This window comes from Leiobunum rupestre, chromosome 3 (assembly GCF_980474605.1).
Source record: "Leiobunum rupestre chromosome 3, qqLeiRupe1.1.hap1, whole genome shotgun sequence".
Taxonomy (NCBI): domain Eukaryota; kingdom Metazoa; phylum Arthropoda; class Arachnida; order Opiliones; family Sclerosomatidae; genus Leiobunum; species Leiobunum rupestre.
This window is the reverse complement of record NC_143386.1, coordinates 49,305,024-49,325,939: the sequence shown is the minus strand read 5'-3', so window position 1 is coordinate 49,325,939 and position 20,916 is coordinate 49,305,024. Positions and strand designations below refer to the sequence as shown.

Below are 20,916 nucleotides of genomic sequence, written 5' to 3'. Positions count from 1 at the left end.
CTTGGTATGAATTTCTAAGTCACTCTAAAGTAAAACGTACTGCATGTGGTGTAGTGAGCTTACCGTACACCCGGAGATCTTTTTCCGATTTGAACGTTCTGAAAGAAGGGGCGTCAGCAGAGACTTCGCAGGCGTAGGTGCCTTCCGTGTTCAAGTCGGTCGTCGTCAGGAACACGTGCGTCAGGTTTGACATTAGCAACTGACAAAAAAAGAGAAAGAGAAAATACAATACAACGAGGTGTCATCGGAATGATTTGTTAATAACGAAATTCTGACTACAGCCGTTGATTCTTCTCCGGGAGACGAGTTCACAAATTATACATACCGAGAAACTTACAAAAAGGGGCAACAGTCATACGAGGTACAGGGTAATGAAAAAATTGTAATCTAGATGGAGCCACGGTATAACTACAAAAAAATAATATTCAAAGAAATAATTTATTTTATAATTTTTATAATTATACTTTATCATTAATTTTATAAGCAATTATAAATTACCGTAACAGATGGCCCTATGATCGTATTTTAGAGTATCCAATCGGAGAGCTTCGATTTGATTATTACAAAAACTGTTGAAAGTCGCGTGTAAATGAAGTAACTCTTATGTTTCAATAATTTACATTATGGATGAATCAAAGACGTACGGAATTTCAAATTGTGACGACAGAAAGCCAACAAAGCGCCATCATTCTGTTGTCAAAGATAATTCCACGCTGCTGTACCTCGTATGAGTTTTATCCCTTTGAAGTCATCTTTGAAAACATCAAATTGTGAATCGGTCAATAGTGCGAGCAAGGAGCAACAAACACAAGGAGAACGCAACCCGTCAAAAGTCGTGGATTTTCTTGCGAACAGATTTCATTGGTTAGACGCTTTGCGTTGCCAGATTTTTCTGACCGAATTATTGTACAAAGGCTAAAACATTATAGTACAACAATATAAATTATGGTACCAATATAAAATATTATTAATTACTTTTAATTTAAAGTGTTTGTTGCATAACATGCAGATAACTGTTCTCGATCGTGACATTTCTTTATCTGGAGTGGATGTAGTCAGTATCGACCATAGAAATCGGAATAACTCACTAGAAAGATTTCTGAAATTTTGCCGCGCGCGCCGATTATAAATTCTGATTTCTATAATATCGACTATCGAGTGATCTGGCAACACTTGAAGGTGAGCTTAATAATTTTGTCGCCTGAAAACAAAAACTACGTAAATTTAACTATACTTTTAATTAATATAAAGTTACGTGGTTTTTGCTTTCAAGCGACGATTTTATGTATAGTTAATAAGAAATTCTTATTATTTTAGTAGTAGAAATAATAAAAATATAAAAATAGTACCATTATAGTACAATAGGTTGGAAATATGGTACATTTTGGTACTATTTAGTACGCTCTCAAAATAATAGTACCATCAAAAGTAGCATAAGACCCAAAAGTGTGTCAGAACGGTATAGTAGCTAATGAGAGTTTGTCGCAAAGTAAAACATTGAAACGAAGGGGGGTCGGTAAATACGTCATCAAAATCGAGGTACTCCAGCGCCGCCGAGTGAGGCGTTTTAGAACGAATGTCTACGTTTGAGTAAATCGAAGAGAAAAAATCACGCCAGACCATAGACTAAATATAAATGCTAGTACTATTCCAACTAGTAGGTTATGTAGTCTATAGTGTGACTAGGTCTCAATAGAAAATTTAATAGGCGCGAAGGTACAGCTTATGCTACTTTTGGTACCATTTATAATACGATGCAAAATTATGTTATTTGTAGCATAATTATAGTACGTATGGCAACGCTGCCCGTAAAGGTTCGTCCAATGAAATTTGTACGCAACACTGCCTTGGCGCGTTTAAAGGCTAGCTGTGTTCTGTTGTTTGTTGCTCCTATAGGTGCGAGTAAGAATGAACCCAGACTTTTCCCACTAGAGTAAGCGGTAAAAGAAACGAGGTTTTTCGTTCGTGTCGGTCTACTCCGAAACCCGTTTGTTCGATGTTCCCAATTGCTGGTAACCAGTCTTAGGAGACCGTTCGATCATAGCCGAGGGAGCTAGGTAAAGGCTTCGTACTTCGTGGTAGAATTGGAATTGGGGAGAAGACTGAGCGTTGGAATGCTCGTATTATTTTCCTTGGTAATTCCCCTGGCTGTCGCGCTATAAAAAATGGCCTTTAAGAACACTCTGGCTGCGGGCTAAGAAAGGAAACTCGAATGTTTTTCCTTTCCGCCTTTTCGCTTCTGTCGTCTCAGATTTTGGGGGAAACTTTTGAATTGTTTACGAGATATCGTCTGCAACAATTTTGTTTCTACCATACCATCTCTCTTTCGATCCAACTTCATTTTGGTATATAGACTATTTTTTGGGGGATCTCGAATACTCAGGGTTGGCGTGGAACCAGCCATACCGGTTATAATCCCCTGGTTAAAATCGGTTATAGCCACTTGAAAAAATCCAGCGTGTGGCACTGGGTGAAAACTCGGAACAGCTCCTTCCACGTTGAGTTTGCAAGTTCTCTCCCTACTGGTTCAAACAGTTTCCCCTTCCATAAAAACTTGTTGAGGTTAACGGTAATAGTGAGTTTAGGGAGCTGTTGACTCACGTGGCTTACCACCACCCTCCTACGCATTGTAACCCGACCACAATAATTAATGGCTTCAAAAGTCGCTTGATGACTTAAGCCTAAGGTAGTGCCTTGGGTATTAGCCTAGCTGATAATTATTATTATCCATATTTTTTGGCTTTTTTTTAAATAAAAAACTTTACAATATTTTAGTAAAATAATAGCTTTTATTTATTTTATCTTTTGTTTTATATTTAAACTAATTGGGGTGAGTTCAAATTATCCTCTAATTGAGGGGGACAGGGGTAGGTTTAAAGTTCAAAAGTTCGCTGGCTCGCTTCGGTGACGCGGTCGGCGCGTCATTAACAAAAACTAAGGGGAAATCAAAATAATTTAATTATTTAATATCTTATTAAAACCACTGGTCTGGCTTTTTTGCAAACCTGATCTCGATGCTGTTCGTTGAGTGGCTGCGACCATAGAAATAGAAATGAGACTAGAAGCACGATTAGATTGTGGTGAGATGTACGAGTTAGAAGGCTGCCCATAAGAGTGGAATCGCCAGTATTCTTTGTGGGAGCACGCCATCTATTTTTTAAAATGTAAAGTTTAATTTTTTTTAATAATTGGCGCACTCCTGGATGGATTAGTAGTGATTCCACTCACATGGCAGTCTTGTAGCTGAACCGTTTTACTAAAGATTACCGGATAGCGCAGTGGTTCTAGTCTCATTTCTATTTCAATACCTGCGACAGCGAAACTGTTTAAAAGTGCGCTGGTAATCCATGTTCCGATTTTTAAAATAAGTTAAAAACTTTTCCTGCAATATTAACAATGTTGACACGGCAATTGTCCTTATTTTAAAGTAAGTTACGGTTCTATAACAAAAAAGGTTTGAAATAGTAAGAAAATGGTTTTAGGTCGAAGCTCTAAGCGACTAATCAGAACTCCGTTGGCCATCTATTGGTGACAATGTAGTGCCAAAAATAGGCCTAATATAACTTTCTTTAATTTGAAATATACAAACAAATATGGTAGGCCTACAGGGTTGAAAAAAACCCCAAAAAACCGGTTTATTTGGTTTAATCCAGGTTTTTTTTAAAACTGCTTTTTTTACTTTAAATATATTTTTCGCTTTTGTTTAATCGTGCATTCATATCACCAATCAACTAAAATTAATATGAGTATTATTACAAGTCCCACATGACCAGAACCAAGTTTTAGTTTTAGTTTCATTTTGGATTTTGTATAAATGCAGGGTGAACAGGAAAACGTCTCGAAAAGTTTATAGAAAACATGGGAAATTTTCAAGCGAATTATAGGGAAAATAAGAATTCTTATCGGAGAACAGTAGATAAAATAAAGTGAAATATATGATGAAGAAGGGTACATGACGACGGAATGTTTTCGGGTTATACTACACGAGAAAACCAAAGGAATTTATAGGAAGGTATTGAAAATATAGGAAATGTGATCACCTTGTAAATGTTTTAGAAATGTAATCATTTCGGTAAAAAAATGTTCAAAAATGTGGAATAATTTTTAGTTTATTGCAAAAAACAAATTATTGAAAAAACCGTCAGAGTGCGGTCGTAAGGTCAACCGCAGGTGTGCATAAAATGCCACCTTTATCAGCGCCCATCCATCAGTCGGAAAATCAAGAATTGGTCACCCGCGCAATAATCGAACTGGTCAAAGGACTAATATGTTGTAAATATAAAGTGAATAATAAGTCCCATTAACTGCATTTTATATATATTGCATGATTAATAGTGTATTTAAGTCCCGAAGGGAAGTACTTCCAATTATTAGAAGTTTCATTTAATATAATAATATATTAATTCCTCCGTAATATTAAAAATAAATTATCAATACTTCCAATTATGTTTGTTTGGGTAACGTTCAATTTTAATTCTACTTTTTATTTATATTATTAAATCTTTTGGTACTCTCATAGTCTCGTTTTCAGTTTAGTATTAGTGTACAATATTCACACGTATGATAAAATTAGCGAATAAGTAGATTAGTCCATTATGGAAAGGGATAATAAAGCTAAACCCTAAACAAATTTGAAGAAATTTAAAAACTTACTACTAGCTCGTACCGATAGGTCTTCGAGCAAACAAAAAGACGCGAAACTCGGAAAAAATAGATCTTCGAGTGAAAAATTAAAAAAAAAACTTAAAATATTAACAACCTAGACAACAACTGACCCATGTTTAAGCATACTTCGCTAACTCCCATAGCAGTGGTAGTTACTCGAATGGAAACCCGGATAACCCCCGTATGTTTGTTTGGTTGGGACACTCTCGCAGGTTTTAGGTTTGGAGTCGGGATTAAAATCGTCAAAACAATGCGCAATAAAAATACAAGGAAAATTATTTATCAGTCAGAACTTCGCATTGCATCCCAAATCAGCGTAGTTGAACTGAGTTTACAACAATTAAAATATTTACAAGAGACGAGATACATTACTACAATTTTAATTAAATGTCGAAATTAAAATAGAATTTTAATCGTGAAGTATCTCGTCTCTTTTAAATCTTTCAATTGATATTTATAACACTACTTTTAAATCGTTTAATCACACGAAGACACAAATTGATACACAACTAGTTACTTAAAGAGGAATTGTCACCACCCTACAATTGGTTAAAATCCATTTAAATGGATAAAGGACGTCCAAAAATTGTTATACAAAATATTTCATGTTAATATATTTCGTATTTGATATATTATTAGCAACCAAATTTGGTGTTTTATCAACCCCCCCCCCCCCCCCCGACTCGAGAATCTCAGAACGGCTTTGTTGAACCTACCTGCAGCGCCATCTCGTGCACGAAATATTTTTTCCCCCGGATTTATCGTTTTTCGGTCGGAACTGTCGTCTGCTACGTCATTCTCCTTGGCTTTTTTACCGTGTTGTTAAAATGCCTTACACGCCGCCCTTTCTAAAATTTTTGCCGCTTCATTCTTTCGGCGTTGCACGTAGGTTCAACCGCGATTTCTGAAATTTTGGGAGCCGTTTGATGTAGGTTGCGGAAAAAGTAGCGTAACTTTTTAAATACTTTTCCAATAACTGTAGAATTTCAGGGACATGATCATTAATATATTTTCTATCATTCTGTAAAAAAAAGCTCGTAAATTTAGATTTTGGCGACAATTGCCCTTTAGGAAGTTTAACTGTCCTGAAATCTAGAATTTGGTGCACTTTAATCAAGGTCAAAACTTACCATAATTTATACCAAGACGAAATTTCGAAAAATCCAATCAGCAAAAAGAGCGACTCTATAGTTCGACCAACTTGTTTCCAAAGCTTTTATAATGACCCGGATGGAACCGAAACTAGGTTTCGCACCCGGGCTAAATGTTTGGAAATCAGAGTGACCTTTGGCGCGACAATTTATCCGAAGCTTTTGCAAACACGGTCACCGTGTCGAAAGAGCCAGAAATCCCTGTGTTATTTTTAAGACTCCTGTCTCCGCGTTGAGCCGAGGCACTGTTTTAATTTCTGTGAACGGACCGGGTCCCACCTATTAACAAACTGGGAAGTTCCCGAGCAAAAGCCAGTCCAGAAACAAGTCTTTAATCCAATTAACGGACACTTTTGTTCCGTTCCCCAAGTTTTCGCCCCCAAAAACAAACCCCCACCATTGCACCCCCGGCTTTGTAGTTATAAAAGGGGTGAAGGGGACCTAACCTAGTCCTAGAAATAAATTTTTGTACGGGGCGAAACGCGAAACAATCATTTATCACGACTATACTCGACTGTACTCTTCTATAATTGGGCCACCAGTTTCCATTGCCCAGGAACCCGGTTTAGATCTTATTATAAATAACCAGCGCTGCTGTTTGGCCATACTTATAATACTATGGTTTCTCCAAAGCCTATATGATATAGTCACCATTTGGGTTAGTGAACGTATTCAGCGATATACAGTCCGTACCTGCCACCGACTCTTCGTCTCCACTGACAAATAAGACTGTAGGAGTATCTTGGACACGTACGACACGACAGAGGATAAAACTCTTAAAAGAGCTCCGAAATTTGCGATAAAAGCTACTGAATGCATAATCTTTCTCTCTAACTGCTTCTGTTCTTCAAGTTCTCGGGCTCTTTTTCCCCGCTATACGCCTATAAAACTTGTTGGGTCCTTTGGCGAGTTTAGTCTTTGTTTTCCACCTCTGTCTGCCATAATCAACCGTCAGTGAAGATAGAGGTGTTGACGATGGTAAAGTGAGCACGTGGTAAGGGGCTGTCGGCTCTAGTTACAGTTTCGTAACCGTACGCTCGGGTTGTTTTGGCACCCGGAATAGATTCAGGTATAGTGACTATATGTAGTCTTACTTGAATTTTGTATTAGTCCCTTTCATTCTACCACTCGCTTTGTTTTGGGCAAACTTTCCCTTATTAAACGCGCTAGCCTATGCATTACTTATTAAGACCATGACAAAAGGTGGTGTGTGTTATAGCTAGGAGCAACAAACACAACGAGAACGCAGCTAGCCTTTAAACACGCTAACGCAGTGTTGTGTACAAATTTCATTGGACGTACCTTTACGCTGAACGTTTTACGGAAAGGGGGAAGACAATTTCCGAATTTTCCCCTTCCGACGGCAGCAGGCTCTAAAGCGTCTAACTAATGAAAACTGTACGACTTTTGACGGGTTGCGTTCTCCTTGTGTGGGCAGTGCTGCGTTTGTTGCTCCTAGGTTATAGGATCAGCGAGTGTCTTAAAAGGGACTAAATTTATTTACAGGTCCCTTCTAATAATAAGCAGCAATTGTTTGAAATACCGAGTAGTAAGGCATAAAGTTAGATCCTATGAACACATTAGTTCTATGGGAGTGGAAAATATTATTTTGGTATGATACATTTATGGGGGAAAATTTACAATGAGAGTGGAGTCTACATGGTCATATTCCAAGTTTATCTCTAAAATAATGGCTCTCGTGGGGTATAAAATTTACCTGGGCCCTAACTTTAATTAGTAAGTGTTGTTGCGGGCGTGCGTTATTTAAAAACTTTTCTACCTTTTGGAATTTTCTGTTAGATATTTGAAACTCCTGTTAAGAAAAGTGTAAAATATTGCGCTATCTTACGCCTAACTAAAAGAATGGTGATTGGCTTCTGCCTGAACCCGATCTTTCGCTGATGTCACTTGAGACGGGATGAGAGTGGCTAAAAGATTTCGCCACAGATCCGTGTAAGAGACACCAAATACGAGAGTGGGTAGATTGGACGTCACGGGCCATGAGAGCATGAACTATTCTTATCTCATTTATACTCAGACGATCTAATTAGAATGAAATTCAATTTTCTTCAGCCAGCAAAACAAAAAGTATCCCTCTAAGCCATAGATATGAAACGTGCTCAGGTTCCAAAGGTATTGAACTTCCAGTTGGCAACACTTCGCCCAAGAATGTATTGGTTTTACGTCAATGTAAAGCCTAGTTCCCACTTAGCGAAAAAAACAATTTTCGCGCTGAAAATTGACGCTCGCGAATAAAATTTGCGATTTTTTTCAAATTCGCCGCTAAAGTCGCGTCTCCGCGGTATCTAGCGAATGTTTTATTTTTTGACGTCCACACCTTGGCGATAAAAAGCTTCAGCCAATCAGAAAACGCGTTCCCTCGATCTATTCCGCTCCCGTCCGTCACTTATTAAGCCTAGGTCTTTAGAAAAGCGGCTCAGCCAACTTGACCAAGATACTGAACTAAAGGTAATTACCTCACGAATAGAATCGTTTATTTATTGAAATTAGGCCTAAAACATTAGTAAAAACCCGCACGAGTTGTTTTCAGCGTTTTTAAATTTTCGCGCTAAAGTGAGAACCGCTTCGCCAGCGACCGAAAAAACGCGTATTTTTTCATTGCGCGAAAATTTTATTCGTCTCGAAAATTCGCCAAGTGGGAACTAGCCTTTAAGAAACTAATTTAATTTAATTTAATTTAATTTTTAGGGGTAAGGAACTTACTTTTCGAGCACGAAGGGGATTGGGATCAACATAATCATCTTTCCTAAATTTAATTAAATACATTCATGATATTAATCGTACCGTGACTACGGACTTACAACTCTCAACGAGCCAACTAGTCTATGGAACTCCTAGGTAAATAATGACCGTTATGATATTTTTATAGAAGAGTGCAGTAGGACAAAGTGAAACCCGGCTAACCGAATTTAAGACAATAAACGTCGCAAGATGACTTGGGACTAGGGTGGTTCCCTTGGGTATTATCAAAAGTAAATGAACCAAAGTTATCAGACTGCTATACTCCTCATGTTGGAGGCGTTTTCCTTATGAAGTTACATTTTTACCTCGAATTTGAAATTTTGCGCGCACATAGGTCGAAAAAAAGTTTTTGTTTTTATGAGACCATTTTTTATACATAGAAATAGCTATACCCACAATTCCCAAGTGCAATTTATCATTTCAAAAGACGGGGATATAAATTAGCTTCTATTTGACTCGATTTTCTCATCATTTTCACAAGGAAAACGCCCACCGATTTTGAGCGCTATTTCGATAACTTCGGTTCATTTAGTTCTGGTATTATCCTAGCTGATTATTATTATTATTATTATTATATTATTATTAAAGGAAGAGAGAGTGCTGTGTTTGTTGCTCCTAGGTGCGAGAGGACATGGTGCATGCGCCAGATAGAATTGAGCGAAATGAGTTTTCTTTAGGTCCACTAGCTCGATCAACACTTCACTTTTGCGATTTAAAATTGTAAAAAGAATTTGCACTTTTAGGGTAAAATATAGCCGCTCTTAGTACATAGTGTATTAGCTCTACTTTCCTTTATTCTACTCTTTAAAAGCGCCTTGTAATGGAATTTTGCGCAAACCAAATATCGCCTATACTTTGTTGGTTGCGATAAGATCTCGAGATTAATATTTGATATTATTTTATGAAATACATTCGGTTTAAAGTGGCTTATTTCTGATCAGTCTGGAACAATTTTTGTTTTACTTCTTGCCTCGATAGAAGACTTTTAGATAATTTTCCTTTTACTTTTTACGGTTGAACTTCATTCGCTCTGTTGAGAACTTCAGATTGACGTAAGTTTAGACATTCACTGCTATCGTTATAGGGTAAAGTGTAGCCCAAATGTGCCGTTGCAAATAGTGCTCGGCATTCGATTAATTTTTATCCATGAATAAAATAAGCTCGGCGATATTTAAATAATATTTATTTAAATAACCAATAGTTGAATTAAACTTGTAAAATGTTTAAATAATAAGCCTATTATTTAAATAAAACAAACAATTATTTAAATAAAACAAACAATTATTTAAATAAATACCACTTTTATTCAAATAAATGCTTGGTTGCGTAAAAAACATAATTAAATAAGTTAAAATGATATTCGTTTTACCAACGTTTTTTAAATAAATCGTAAAATTTGTGGATAATGAATAAACAATTCCGAACACTAGTTGCAAATACGCCAAATTTCAAATCAATCGCATCGTAATACGCAGGAATCCATACCTCTACTTGGAATGCTTATCGCGGCAGATTTTCGTCTCGATATGGCCAAAGCCGTCAGATTGATCTTAAAATACGCGATATGGCAGGATACGCATTCTAAGTAGAGTATTACTTAGGACGTATTACTAGTCAGGCAGGTACTCCAGCGAAGCTCTAAAACGAAGCTTACGAATTTGTACAAGACATTACCCTGTATATTTATAGTTTAATTTCGATCAGCGGGTATCTAATTAGAACGAAATTCTTGGCGTCCAAAACATTAAGCGGTACCAGAAGTATATAACATATTTCTTAAGAAGGAAGTATGCCTCTAGGTCGTATATATGAATCGGGTACAGCAGGGTTCACTGATTTAAATCAAGTGATTTTTAAAAATCTTTGATTTAAATCGTGATTAAAATCAAGACTTAAATCAAGTTATTTATAAAAAAATTGTTGATTTAAATCACACAATGTATTTCAATCTGGGAATAAAAATTGGCAAAAAATAGGTTCTTAAAAAAATAAACTACATGGAAAATCTGTGCAAACTAAAATATTAATTAGTAATTAAATTTACTTAATTCCAGATTACCTAACTGATACAAGTAAAATATCCATTAATTATACAATTAAAGAGCAATGAATTTAATAAAATAAAATAAAAAAACCGATTTAAATGGAGAAAAATAGATTGCTAACATGACTTGTTTTGAATGTAACTAGCGCCAATAATAAACGTGGTGACAGAAATGTGTATAGACATGGAAGTTCATACTTTCTATAAGGATAAAAAAAAACTAAAAATTATATTTCCTTTCTGTAATCGCCATATTTATTAAACATATTTTTATTACGAAATACTTTAAAAAAAAGACAATAATAAGGAATTTCTCTAGCCGTATTTATTGTCACGAAATGTATTTTGAAAGAACGGACGAATAACATTAGTAGTATAGGAAGGGAAATACTTATCTCTAAGAAATATACTTTATACTTCTGCAATATTGATCTTATTTCATTACTTTTTATCAGATGTTTTACCATGGGTTTTTTGAGTCGTAAATACAAATTTTCAGGGTTTACGTACAGTGTAGGGAGGTTTTCCCTCGCGTGGCATGAAGGGCTTGCCACCACCCTCCTACGCATTGTAACCCCGCCACCTGAATTAATGGCTTTAAAAGTCGCTAGATGACTTAGGCATAAGGTGGTGCCTTGGGTATTAGCCTAGCTGATTTTTAAATAAATGATTATTAAATATTATAATTTCTAATTTTCAGAAAATTCTAAAAAGGTTATCATGTTTTTTCAAATTTTTTTTCACCGGTAGGTAATAGACGAAAACCTTCAATAAGAAAGTTGTAGAGCATTCTTGAAAACGTACAAATAAAGTTGGTTCGGTAAAAAAAAAGATTTTCTAAAATAATCCTGAAAATTTAAAAACTCTACCTATTATAGATTTTGAGAAAAATGCGATGACGGTTTTAGGACATATGTTTAAAGGGAATATAACCTCAGGTTTTTTTGGTTCATTTCCAGCTCCCTCCTATGGTTTCAGATATTTTCGGCGCTGGTTAGTGATTTCCCGCCAAAAATGTTAACATAAAAAACTTAAAAAAACCTTAAAAAGACTTGAGGTTATATTCCCTTTATAGGTTTCAAATTAGAATAATTTGCATCTTTAAAATAAAATATTTTTTATAAAACAAATTGTGATGTTTCAATCCATCAGAAAGTATAACTCGTTTGTTCAAACACGGGTCCTTAGGCTGCAAGGGCCCCGGTAATTTGTAACGGGTATTGTCGGGCCTGCTAATTTGTAGAGATAATTAGAAATATTTTGTAACAAATTCCAATAGCTTTGTAATGGCGATAGACTAAGTTTGGATTCATAAAGAAAATGCTAGACTTACAATTGTTAGTTACTAACAACAAAGCCAAATAATACCGTAGGGGCAAACTCGTTAGCGACCAGCTCGAGTTCACTAAATTTCATCAATTGCCTATTAAGAGAACTGCACCTTACCTCCGCGAAACTAAAACTAAAGAAGTCGACTTTTGACTGTAATAAGAAGAGAGATTCTCCTCGTTTGGAAAGGCGAGTAAGTGTACTTATCCCTAATGGTGCCTCATGAAAATTGAACAGGGCGTTGAAATGAAAGCGCACCAAGAATTTAATCAGTTCAACCCCAGTGCCACGAGCTGGAATGTCCCCCCCCTCAAATCTCTTGACCTTTCCGAAACTAACCTCGCATTAAGTAATAAGCTAAGGAGGCCGGGTATAGTCGGCAGTACCCATTCTTCGACCAATTTCTTCGCACTGACAATAGTTTCGGGAATCGCCGTCGAGGGAAAGAGCGGCGCTGTAATCGGCGTAGACTCGAACACGTAGGCAATAATACTTTATTTTTTCGAGCTCGGAACTCCGCTTAGAAAAATCAGAAGATAACCCGTTTGTAAAAACGCCAGGAATTCCCGGCCTAATTTTTACTTAAACTACTTTATTTTCCCGCCATAAGTGACACCAAGTATAAGGGGCGAGTACCCTGTTCACCCCGAGATTTCCTGGAGATAAACCACGCCCCTCCACCATAAAACCGGGGACTACAGTCGCGGCTGTTAATTCTCTGTTAACTTCACTATATTCTTGGTGACACTTGTGGGGCACTATTTTTATTGAGTGTCTCTTCGCGTGGCAAAATGACCGTCAATTTAGAAGTTTTTTTTCGCGCTGTTGGGCTTGTTTTTTTTGTAAGGGAGTGATTAGAGTTGAAGTGGTTGCAACCATTGTTAGAGAACCTTTCGCATTCGTAACCCTCCGCGCGAATTGCGGCCTATGCCCCGATAGATGAGAGTTTAGTTAGAACGTTGCTCAGCGTAACTGTCAATATCTTGATTGTCTCGGGCTGATTCGGTTTGTTGGGGTCTTATAACTCCCGTAAGAGGTCGCTGTTGTTGTTTGTCCCTTATTTGTATGCGGCGTGTTTATGGGAGCTAATGTTGGAATTGAGTAAGGGCGCCCTCTATTGAGAGGCGGAACCCGTTCGAAGGCCCATTTGCGAAAATTGAGAATCACGATGGACTTTTTTTGTTCGCCACTTAAGATATCATTTCACCAATTGCAACTAGTGCAGGGGTCAGATTTTTCTTATCAAGAGTGTAAGCACGTTCTATAAAACGCTTATGGAAAACGCGTGTATTTCAATATACGAGATTGACTGTTGTTAATTTTCCGGAAAAATAAAATGCGGAAAAATTTCCAGAAATAAATAGGGAAAATAAAAAATTGAAACATAAATTCCTTTTTAAGGGTTTTAACTTTTTATCGATATGAAATGTCTAATAACAGTAAACATACTACAAACATTATTAGTGTTACATTATTAATCAGTTTAAACTAGTCTAGAGGTTTAGTTTTACTTTCAAATTCGAAAAAATGAGGCGAAAATGCCGCTTTATTTAAATTTGCAAACAATATTAGACTAATCATGGAATTAAAACTTTTTTATTTTTTTCGGAAAAATACGGAAAACTTTCCGGGAAAAAAGGCCTCGGTCATTTTACGGAAATTTTTCCGTTTTACAACACTAATCAGAAGTATTTAAATAAGTAACCATATTTCTATTCGGTTAATGTTATTAACTTGAAAGGAGTTGCTATCTTCTCTGAAGAAAAATTACGAGTTAAAATGAATTTTATAAAATGTTTATATGAAATTATATCTTATCCCTACGAAGTACAATTTTTACGTTCTGCATCGTCAGGTGTAATTGTACACTCTAGTGTTGTAAGTCAGAAAATTATCCGGAAAATGACCAAGGCCTTTTTTCCGGAAAATTTTATCCGTATTTTTCCGAAAAAAAATAAAAAAAGTTTTAATTCCATGATTAGTCTAAAATTTTTTTCAAATTTAAATAAAGCAGAATTTTCACTTAATTTTTTCGAATCTAAGAGTAAAACTAAACCTCTAGACTAGTTTAAACTGATTAACAACGTAACACTATTAATGTTTTGTAGTATGTTTACTGATATTAGACATTTTATATCGATACAAAGTTAAAAAAATTAAAAACCCTTAAAAAGTAATTTATGTTTGAATGTTTTATTTTTCCGATTTGTGGAAAATGTTTCCGGAAATTTTTCCGCATTTTATTTTTCCGGAAAATTAACTACACTAGTATACTTTCTACATATTTTTCCCATTGAAAACTGCCTAGAACATGCGAAGGTGCAAATTTCATTTTTACAACCTAGGTGGATTCTCTCGTAATATTCTTCTATTAATTAATTAATATTCTTCTATTAATTAATTAATATTCTTCTATTAATTAATTAATATTCTTCTATTAATTAATTAATATTCTTCTATTAATTAATTAATATTCTTCTATTAATTAATTAATATTCTTCTATTAATTAATTAATATTCTTCTATTAATTAATTAATATTCTTCTATTAATTAATTAATATTCTTCTATTAATACGCATCGTGACTTCTAAACGTTTCAATGATCAATCTTAATATATAAATAAATGGGGTTTGTATATTAAATATTTCAAAATTATAGACACCAATACCTGAATTTAATTAAAACTAGACCACTTCCCAAAATTTAATTAAAACTATCGCGAATACAAAAGATATTATTTCGTTTCAAACCTCTCTAATTAAACCGAAAATGATTTCGTCATGCCCGGATAACTATCCTGGCGTCGTCATAGCAACACTCGGTATCAAATCCTTAGAGATGGCAATTATAGATTCAATTAATATCGACAAAGATCCATCGAAACGGGCTAGACAAATATATAAATCTATTTATATTCAGTCAATTTTTCAATCTATTCTATAGGCATTATAGTATAGTGAGGCTGGGGCATTTATCATTTAGAATAAACAAACAGTTTCGAGAAATCGCGCTGAGAGGAGAAAAGCTTATTAGCCAAAGCTCCGGGCTATTAAAACTCAAAAGCCTTTTTCCTCCCTCGGAACAGAAGCGGAGGAAAAAAAGCCCTCCCCAGAGAGGGCGCCACAGAGAAAATAGAAAAAGGTAACGCTTAGAAAACAAAACGTGGCCATTTTAGGCCTTCTCCAAATAATTTCCAAAGACGGCCGGTTGGGGGAGCCACCGAGAGAAAGAGAAAAGGGGGAAGGAAAAGGGGGCGGAGGGATACTGGAAGGAGATAGAACTCTGGCCACTTTCGCTTTGACGATACCCGGTTGGATCTTCTTATAGTCGCGGATGCATTAAGGCAAAGGCTTAAATCGAATGGCTGAGACGTGAGCCCCGACTTTCACGTCCTTCGATTAGAGCGTCCGTATTCCATACCAGGTTCCCTCGCCCTCTGGGGGGAATTGAGCGAAGCTATTCTTCTGGGAATAGCAAAAACTACCTAACCTATCCGGACTAGCAAATGCGTCTCGGCGTGGAGGAGGGAGAGCGTTTAAGTTCTTAGTTAAAATTCTGGGCTCGCGCAACGATCTCCCTCTGTTACGCTCGGAGCGGCCTGCCTCGAGATTAACGGGGGTATTTTAGCCCCTCTGCCCCTTAGATGAAAGATTAAACAATTGACTAATCAAGACGATGGTTTTGAAAGGAGAAGGGGCTCCGAATTAGATTTAGCTTTTGTTGCGCCCCTTTGTGTTTTCTTCCTTCGGGTTCAGGGGATCATCCTCTCCCCCATTTATTGCCCCCGCCCCTTGGCACTTGACTAACGAGGCATTTCCTCCTTATTTCCGGGGGGGGGGCACTACTCGCCTTTTGCCCCCCCCCTCCCCTACTTGGATTTTAATTAGGCTCTGTTCCGATATTATGGCAATCTGTTGGAATTGTGGATATGGAATCTGTATGATAGACTGTTGATTCTCGCGAACCAAACGAAAGATGGCGCCATTGTGCCTGTCAAAGCTCTTTTGTTCTCTGTTCGAGAGGTTGAAGACGAAGCAAAACTATAACAATATTAATTCCTATAGCGGTGTCATTTTCGTGGCGCAATTTCATAAACTAAGGTTTCATATTTGACAGACGGGAGCCAAAGCTTCACTATCACCGCCTGGTGGCTTTGTTTCCTTTAGATGGCCGCGACGTGAATACCCACAATCCTCTAGTGCAATTAAAGGGTTCTATCAGCCTCGTAAGGGGATGACAGGGGGGGTGAAATAGCACTGTTTTGTTAACGTGGAAGGAGACAAATTTTTGGTAATACGAAACTTTACAAAACACGTGGTCTAGTTTTCTTTTATTGGAATTTAATTAGAACTAATATGGAAAGTTGTTCTTGATCAACTTTTGACCGATCTCTTTTCAATTGATGTTCTTTTCGTTTATCACGTTTTTCATTATTACCATTAATTTCATAGCTCGACATTGTTAAAACCGAAAATTTTAAAACAGACTGGTGAACTCGCGGAGGAATACTATGCGGTCATCGTACATTCGTTTAGCGCGACACGCACCCTCTAGTGGCGGTAATCGAAATCAAAATCCAAACTTTTAAAGACCAATTGGTTTGGCCACCAAATTTGTCCAACGAATTGGAAGTGTGAATATAAAACGTTGGCTCAGTTTTTGGGGATCCAACACGCAAGTTTATTTGGTTTGGTGATCGATTTTTGGGTGTACAATTAGGGATGCACCGATATCGGTACAGCCGATATATCGGCGGTAATATCTGCCGATATTAACAAAGTTAGCTATCATTCTAAAAGACGGTTCAGTACACTGTCATACCATTTTATTCTAATTTTTAATGAAAATAAGTTTGCAAGAGCATATCCGAATATGTTTCTTTTCATACATGTTTTCTATCGCAAATCTAATATCGTTGTTTTTTATCTGTTTACACTCGTAACCCCCTGTCTAAAAAAGGTATACTCTACCTTATGAAGTCTGGCGTGCGTGACGCGGCCAATCAAATAAAATATTATCATTAGTTTGTTAATCGAGAATTTTCTTATTTTTAAAATTTTTTCTGCAAATATTTTCCTAATACCGATATATCGGTGCATCTCTATGTATAATTTGTTTGACATATACAACTATTTGATATTCAACCAATGAAATTAAGCTATTCCATAACTTCACTGACAACTTTGAATCCTTTGACATAAATAATTAAAACTGGCTAAACCTACTTTCTAAATTTAATACAGAAAACATTATAGCAGACGACAATAGAAAATACAAATAATCCCATTGGAGGAAGCCAAATAGTTGAATATAAAGCCTAAATTGCCAACAATAAAATTGCCTAGTCTGAACTGTACCATACGGTACCACCTATATTGTACAAACCTAAAATCGCATAGTCTGAACTGTACTATAATAATCAACTAGGCTAATACCCAAGCACCACCTTAGGCCTAAGTCATCGAGCGACTTTTAAAGCCTTTAATTCAGGTGGCCGGGTTACAATGCGTAGGAGGGTGGTGGCAAACTCTGCAAGCCACGCGAGCCAACAGCTCCCTACACTCACTATTACCGTTAGGTTTACCTATTAAAATAATTTATGCTAATTAGACAAAACCAAAAGACGTTACCTGCTAGCTCAATAAAATTAATATTAATATTAAATACTAAACAGAGGACGGGTCAAAGTTCACACGTCAGTTACCTAACGGAATACCTCAAATTCATAGGTTGAATTTAAAACAGTCGGATATCTGAAAAATGTATACACTGAAAAAAAAGTTGGTGCCCCAAAATGAATATCACCATTTTCAATTGATACTGCTTATTCCGAATAGTTTTCCTTTAAAGGGTGTACATTCTGAACGCCCCATAGATTATTAATAATTCATATATTGATAAACCTAGAAACATAAGACTAGAGCATAGCGCCGAACTAATTTTCAACGGCGGCGGCGGGAACGATAATTAGAAAATAATCGGCGGCGTTGAAAAAAATCGGCGGCGGCGGCGCCTAAGGGGAAAAACTGCCCCCCCCCCTCAGAAATTGCGCCAGCCTTTTAATAGACCGCTAGAACTTAAATTGTTAAACACATTTAAAAAAATACATGTTTAATAGAATGTATTTTATTAAAATAGGAACCACTTGTTTCCAAAACAAAGAAGAGGTAACTTTGGTTATATACTATCAGATGTAACCAGTTTTACGCGACGCTAGTTCTGTATTTTCTTTGGTGGCTGTCAAAGACTATATAAAGTTACGCGTAGCTTTATATAGTCTTTGGTGGCTGTGAAACAAGGTCTCATTTAAATTTTTAATACAGATATGTTAAACAGAGGCACACTTATGAGTAACTATGTCACATATGATACTATTAAACTAAAACATTTACGCTAGTAATAACAATACTGTACTAATTTACTACCATTTCACTAGTATTATTATCTATACACTCTTTTTAGAAACTTTTGCTGGGCGCCGCCATTATCGTACAGACAACCAACGAGCCAGCCCTCTACCGCATAAATTTCATCCCCCCAAATCCGGTTTTCCCCCGCGCATTTAAGTCTATTATTACAAATTATTTTATCTTTGTATCAAAGGAATTTTTAAAATGTAAGAGAATAATTAATGCTGAATGCAGCCAATGCAGCTGATACTTTTCTGTACTTATTACAAAAAAAAGGCGAGGCAACTACAAAGCCGTTTTCATTTCTCTCTCTCCTATCCCAGCTATCTGCTGCAGAAAATCTTGGTGCGCGCGGTGCAGTGGTGCCAGATCTTTTGGAAATTATTAATTATTTTTAATTTTATAACGCTAGTACGGTGCACCCAACAGCCTAGGAATCGTAGCACTACCAAAAGAAAAATCTATATAGTTTAGATCCCAAAACGTAATTATTATACTTTAATAATGGAAATTAATTCAGCGGCGAAATTAAAATGTTTCAGCGGCGGCGTTTCGGCGTTATCTAAATAATCGGCGGCGGCGGCGTTTGATCGGCGGCGCTATCCTCTACATAAGACCATATATCTATAATATACAGCTACTGAAAGTGTGGAGCCAATCTTAAAATGCGAGCTTCAATAATAAGAATTAAAAACAAGATAAAAAATTATTAAACTTTTTCAAAAAATAACTCCACAAATTTTTCTTGACAATAAAAGATTTCTTAATATATTAAAAGCATTTTTTTCCCGATCCTTCTAAGAAAGCACGTGTGGGAATCAAGTCACCTTTATTCTAGCTTTCGCGGCCTTATCAAATCCATCTAAAAACTCAATTACGATAAAAAAGAATTAAAAGAAAGTCGAAAGAGAAAAAAAATATGATATTGGCTAATGGATTTGACGATAGGAGGACTAAAGGGGCATACAAAATGGTCGGGAAACGTTAAAATCTGTCCAATTCACTTGGCCCGCCGGAAAGGGGAAAAAAACGGCATAGAAATTCGAACAAAGGCTTAACTGGGATCCAATGTGGCGCATCTCTCGCATTTACCTAATGAAATTATCGGCGGGAAGTGAGTAGAAGGAACTTTATTCGGGGTCGGGGTTCCACTTTTTTTGGGGAGAAACGACGGGGTCTCACTGCCGCGATTTTAATCCCCTTCTAATAGTTTCGGACGTCATTAAAAGACGCACCTCGGCTGATTGTGGACAAGTTAATGCGTCTTGCTAATTCGCCGAGCGAAGGCGCGTAAAATTAGTGGCGCGCTCCCCCTTTCGCGAAACAAGATCTTTAAGGTAATTAAGTTGGCCGTCGCGTGTTTGGGGCCGCCCACCCCCGCTATCTCCCTTCAGTCGGCCCCGTTATCGCCTCTACGAATTACGGCCAACTTTGTCCGCTCAAAGTTTAAGACGAGATACACCGTCGTTCGCCCTCTTATTCGGAACTTAATCAAAAATTGCCTTCCATCTACCGATTTTAACTTTATCGAGAACGGGCTGGTGAAATTTTAGGTCATGTTCAAACTGTATAGATTTCACATTTTCACGAAGAAACTCGAAATAGTTCCAGCTAAAAAGTAAACTATTTAAACAGGGTTGCCACAGTTTTTTCTCAGTCAAATTCCCTGACCATCTGAGGAGATTTTCCCTGACTTATTTTTTGGCAAGATTTTGTATTTTTTCAACCTATATTTTAGAAAAATATTCCTATTTGCGAACCGAAAATAAATTCAATGACATTTCCCTGATTTTTGGATTAATTTTTAAAATTCCCTGACTTTTCCCTGATTTTTGGATTAATTTTTAAAATTCCCTGACTTTTCCTTGATTTTTGGATTAATTTTTAAAATTCCCTGACTTTTCCCTGATTTTTGGATTAATTTTTAAAAATCCCTGACTTTTCCCTGATTTTTGGATTAATTTTTAAAAATCCCTGACTTTTCCCTGATTTTTGGATTAATTTTTAAAAATCCCTGACTTTTCCCTGATTTTTGGATTAATTTTTAAAAATCCCTGACTTTTCCCTGATTTTTGGATTAATTTTTAAAATTCCCTGACTTTTCCCTGATTTTTGGATTAATTTTTAAAATTCCCTGACTTTTCCCCGATTTTTGGATTAATTTTTAAAATTCCCTGACTTTTCCCCGATTTTTGGATTAATTTTTAAAATTCCCTGACTTTTCCCTGATTTTTGGATTAATTTTTAAAAATCCCTGACTTTTCCCTGATTTTTGGATTAATTTTTAAAATTCCCTGACTTTTCCCCGATTTTTGGATTAATTTTTAAAATTCCCTGACTTTTCCCTGATTTTTGGATTAATTTTTAAAATTCCCTGACTTTTCCCCGATTTCTGGATTAATTTTTAAAATTCCCTGACTTTTCCCTGATTTTTGGATTAATTTTTAAAAATCCCTGACTTTTCCCTGATTTTTGGATTAATTTTTAAAAATCCCTGACTTTTCCCTGATTTTTGGATTAATTTTTAAAATTCCCTGACTTTTCCCCGATTT

The 20,916-nt window shown here is 36.3% G+C and overlaps 1 protein-coding gene across 1 annotated transcript in view; it reads right to left on the bottom strand.

The window, feature by feature from the left end:
- LOC149952498 (uncharacterized) overlaps positions 1 to 20,916 on the bottom strand; it is a 134,066-nt gene that overhangs the window by 34,027 nt on the left and 79,123 nt on the right. Inside the window, exon 3 of the mRNA XM_090169721.1 lies at positions 64 to 199. Coding sequence (XP_090025847.1) covers positions 64 to 199 — 136 coding nt within the window. The remainder of the gene's footprint in view (positions 1 to 63; positions 200 to 20,916) is intronic.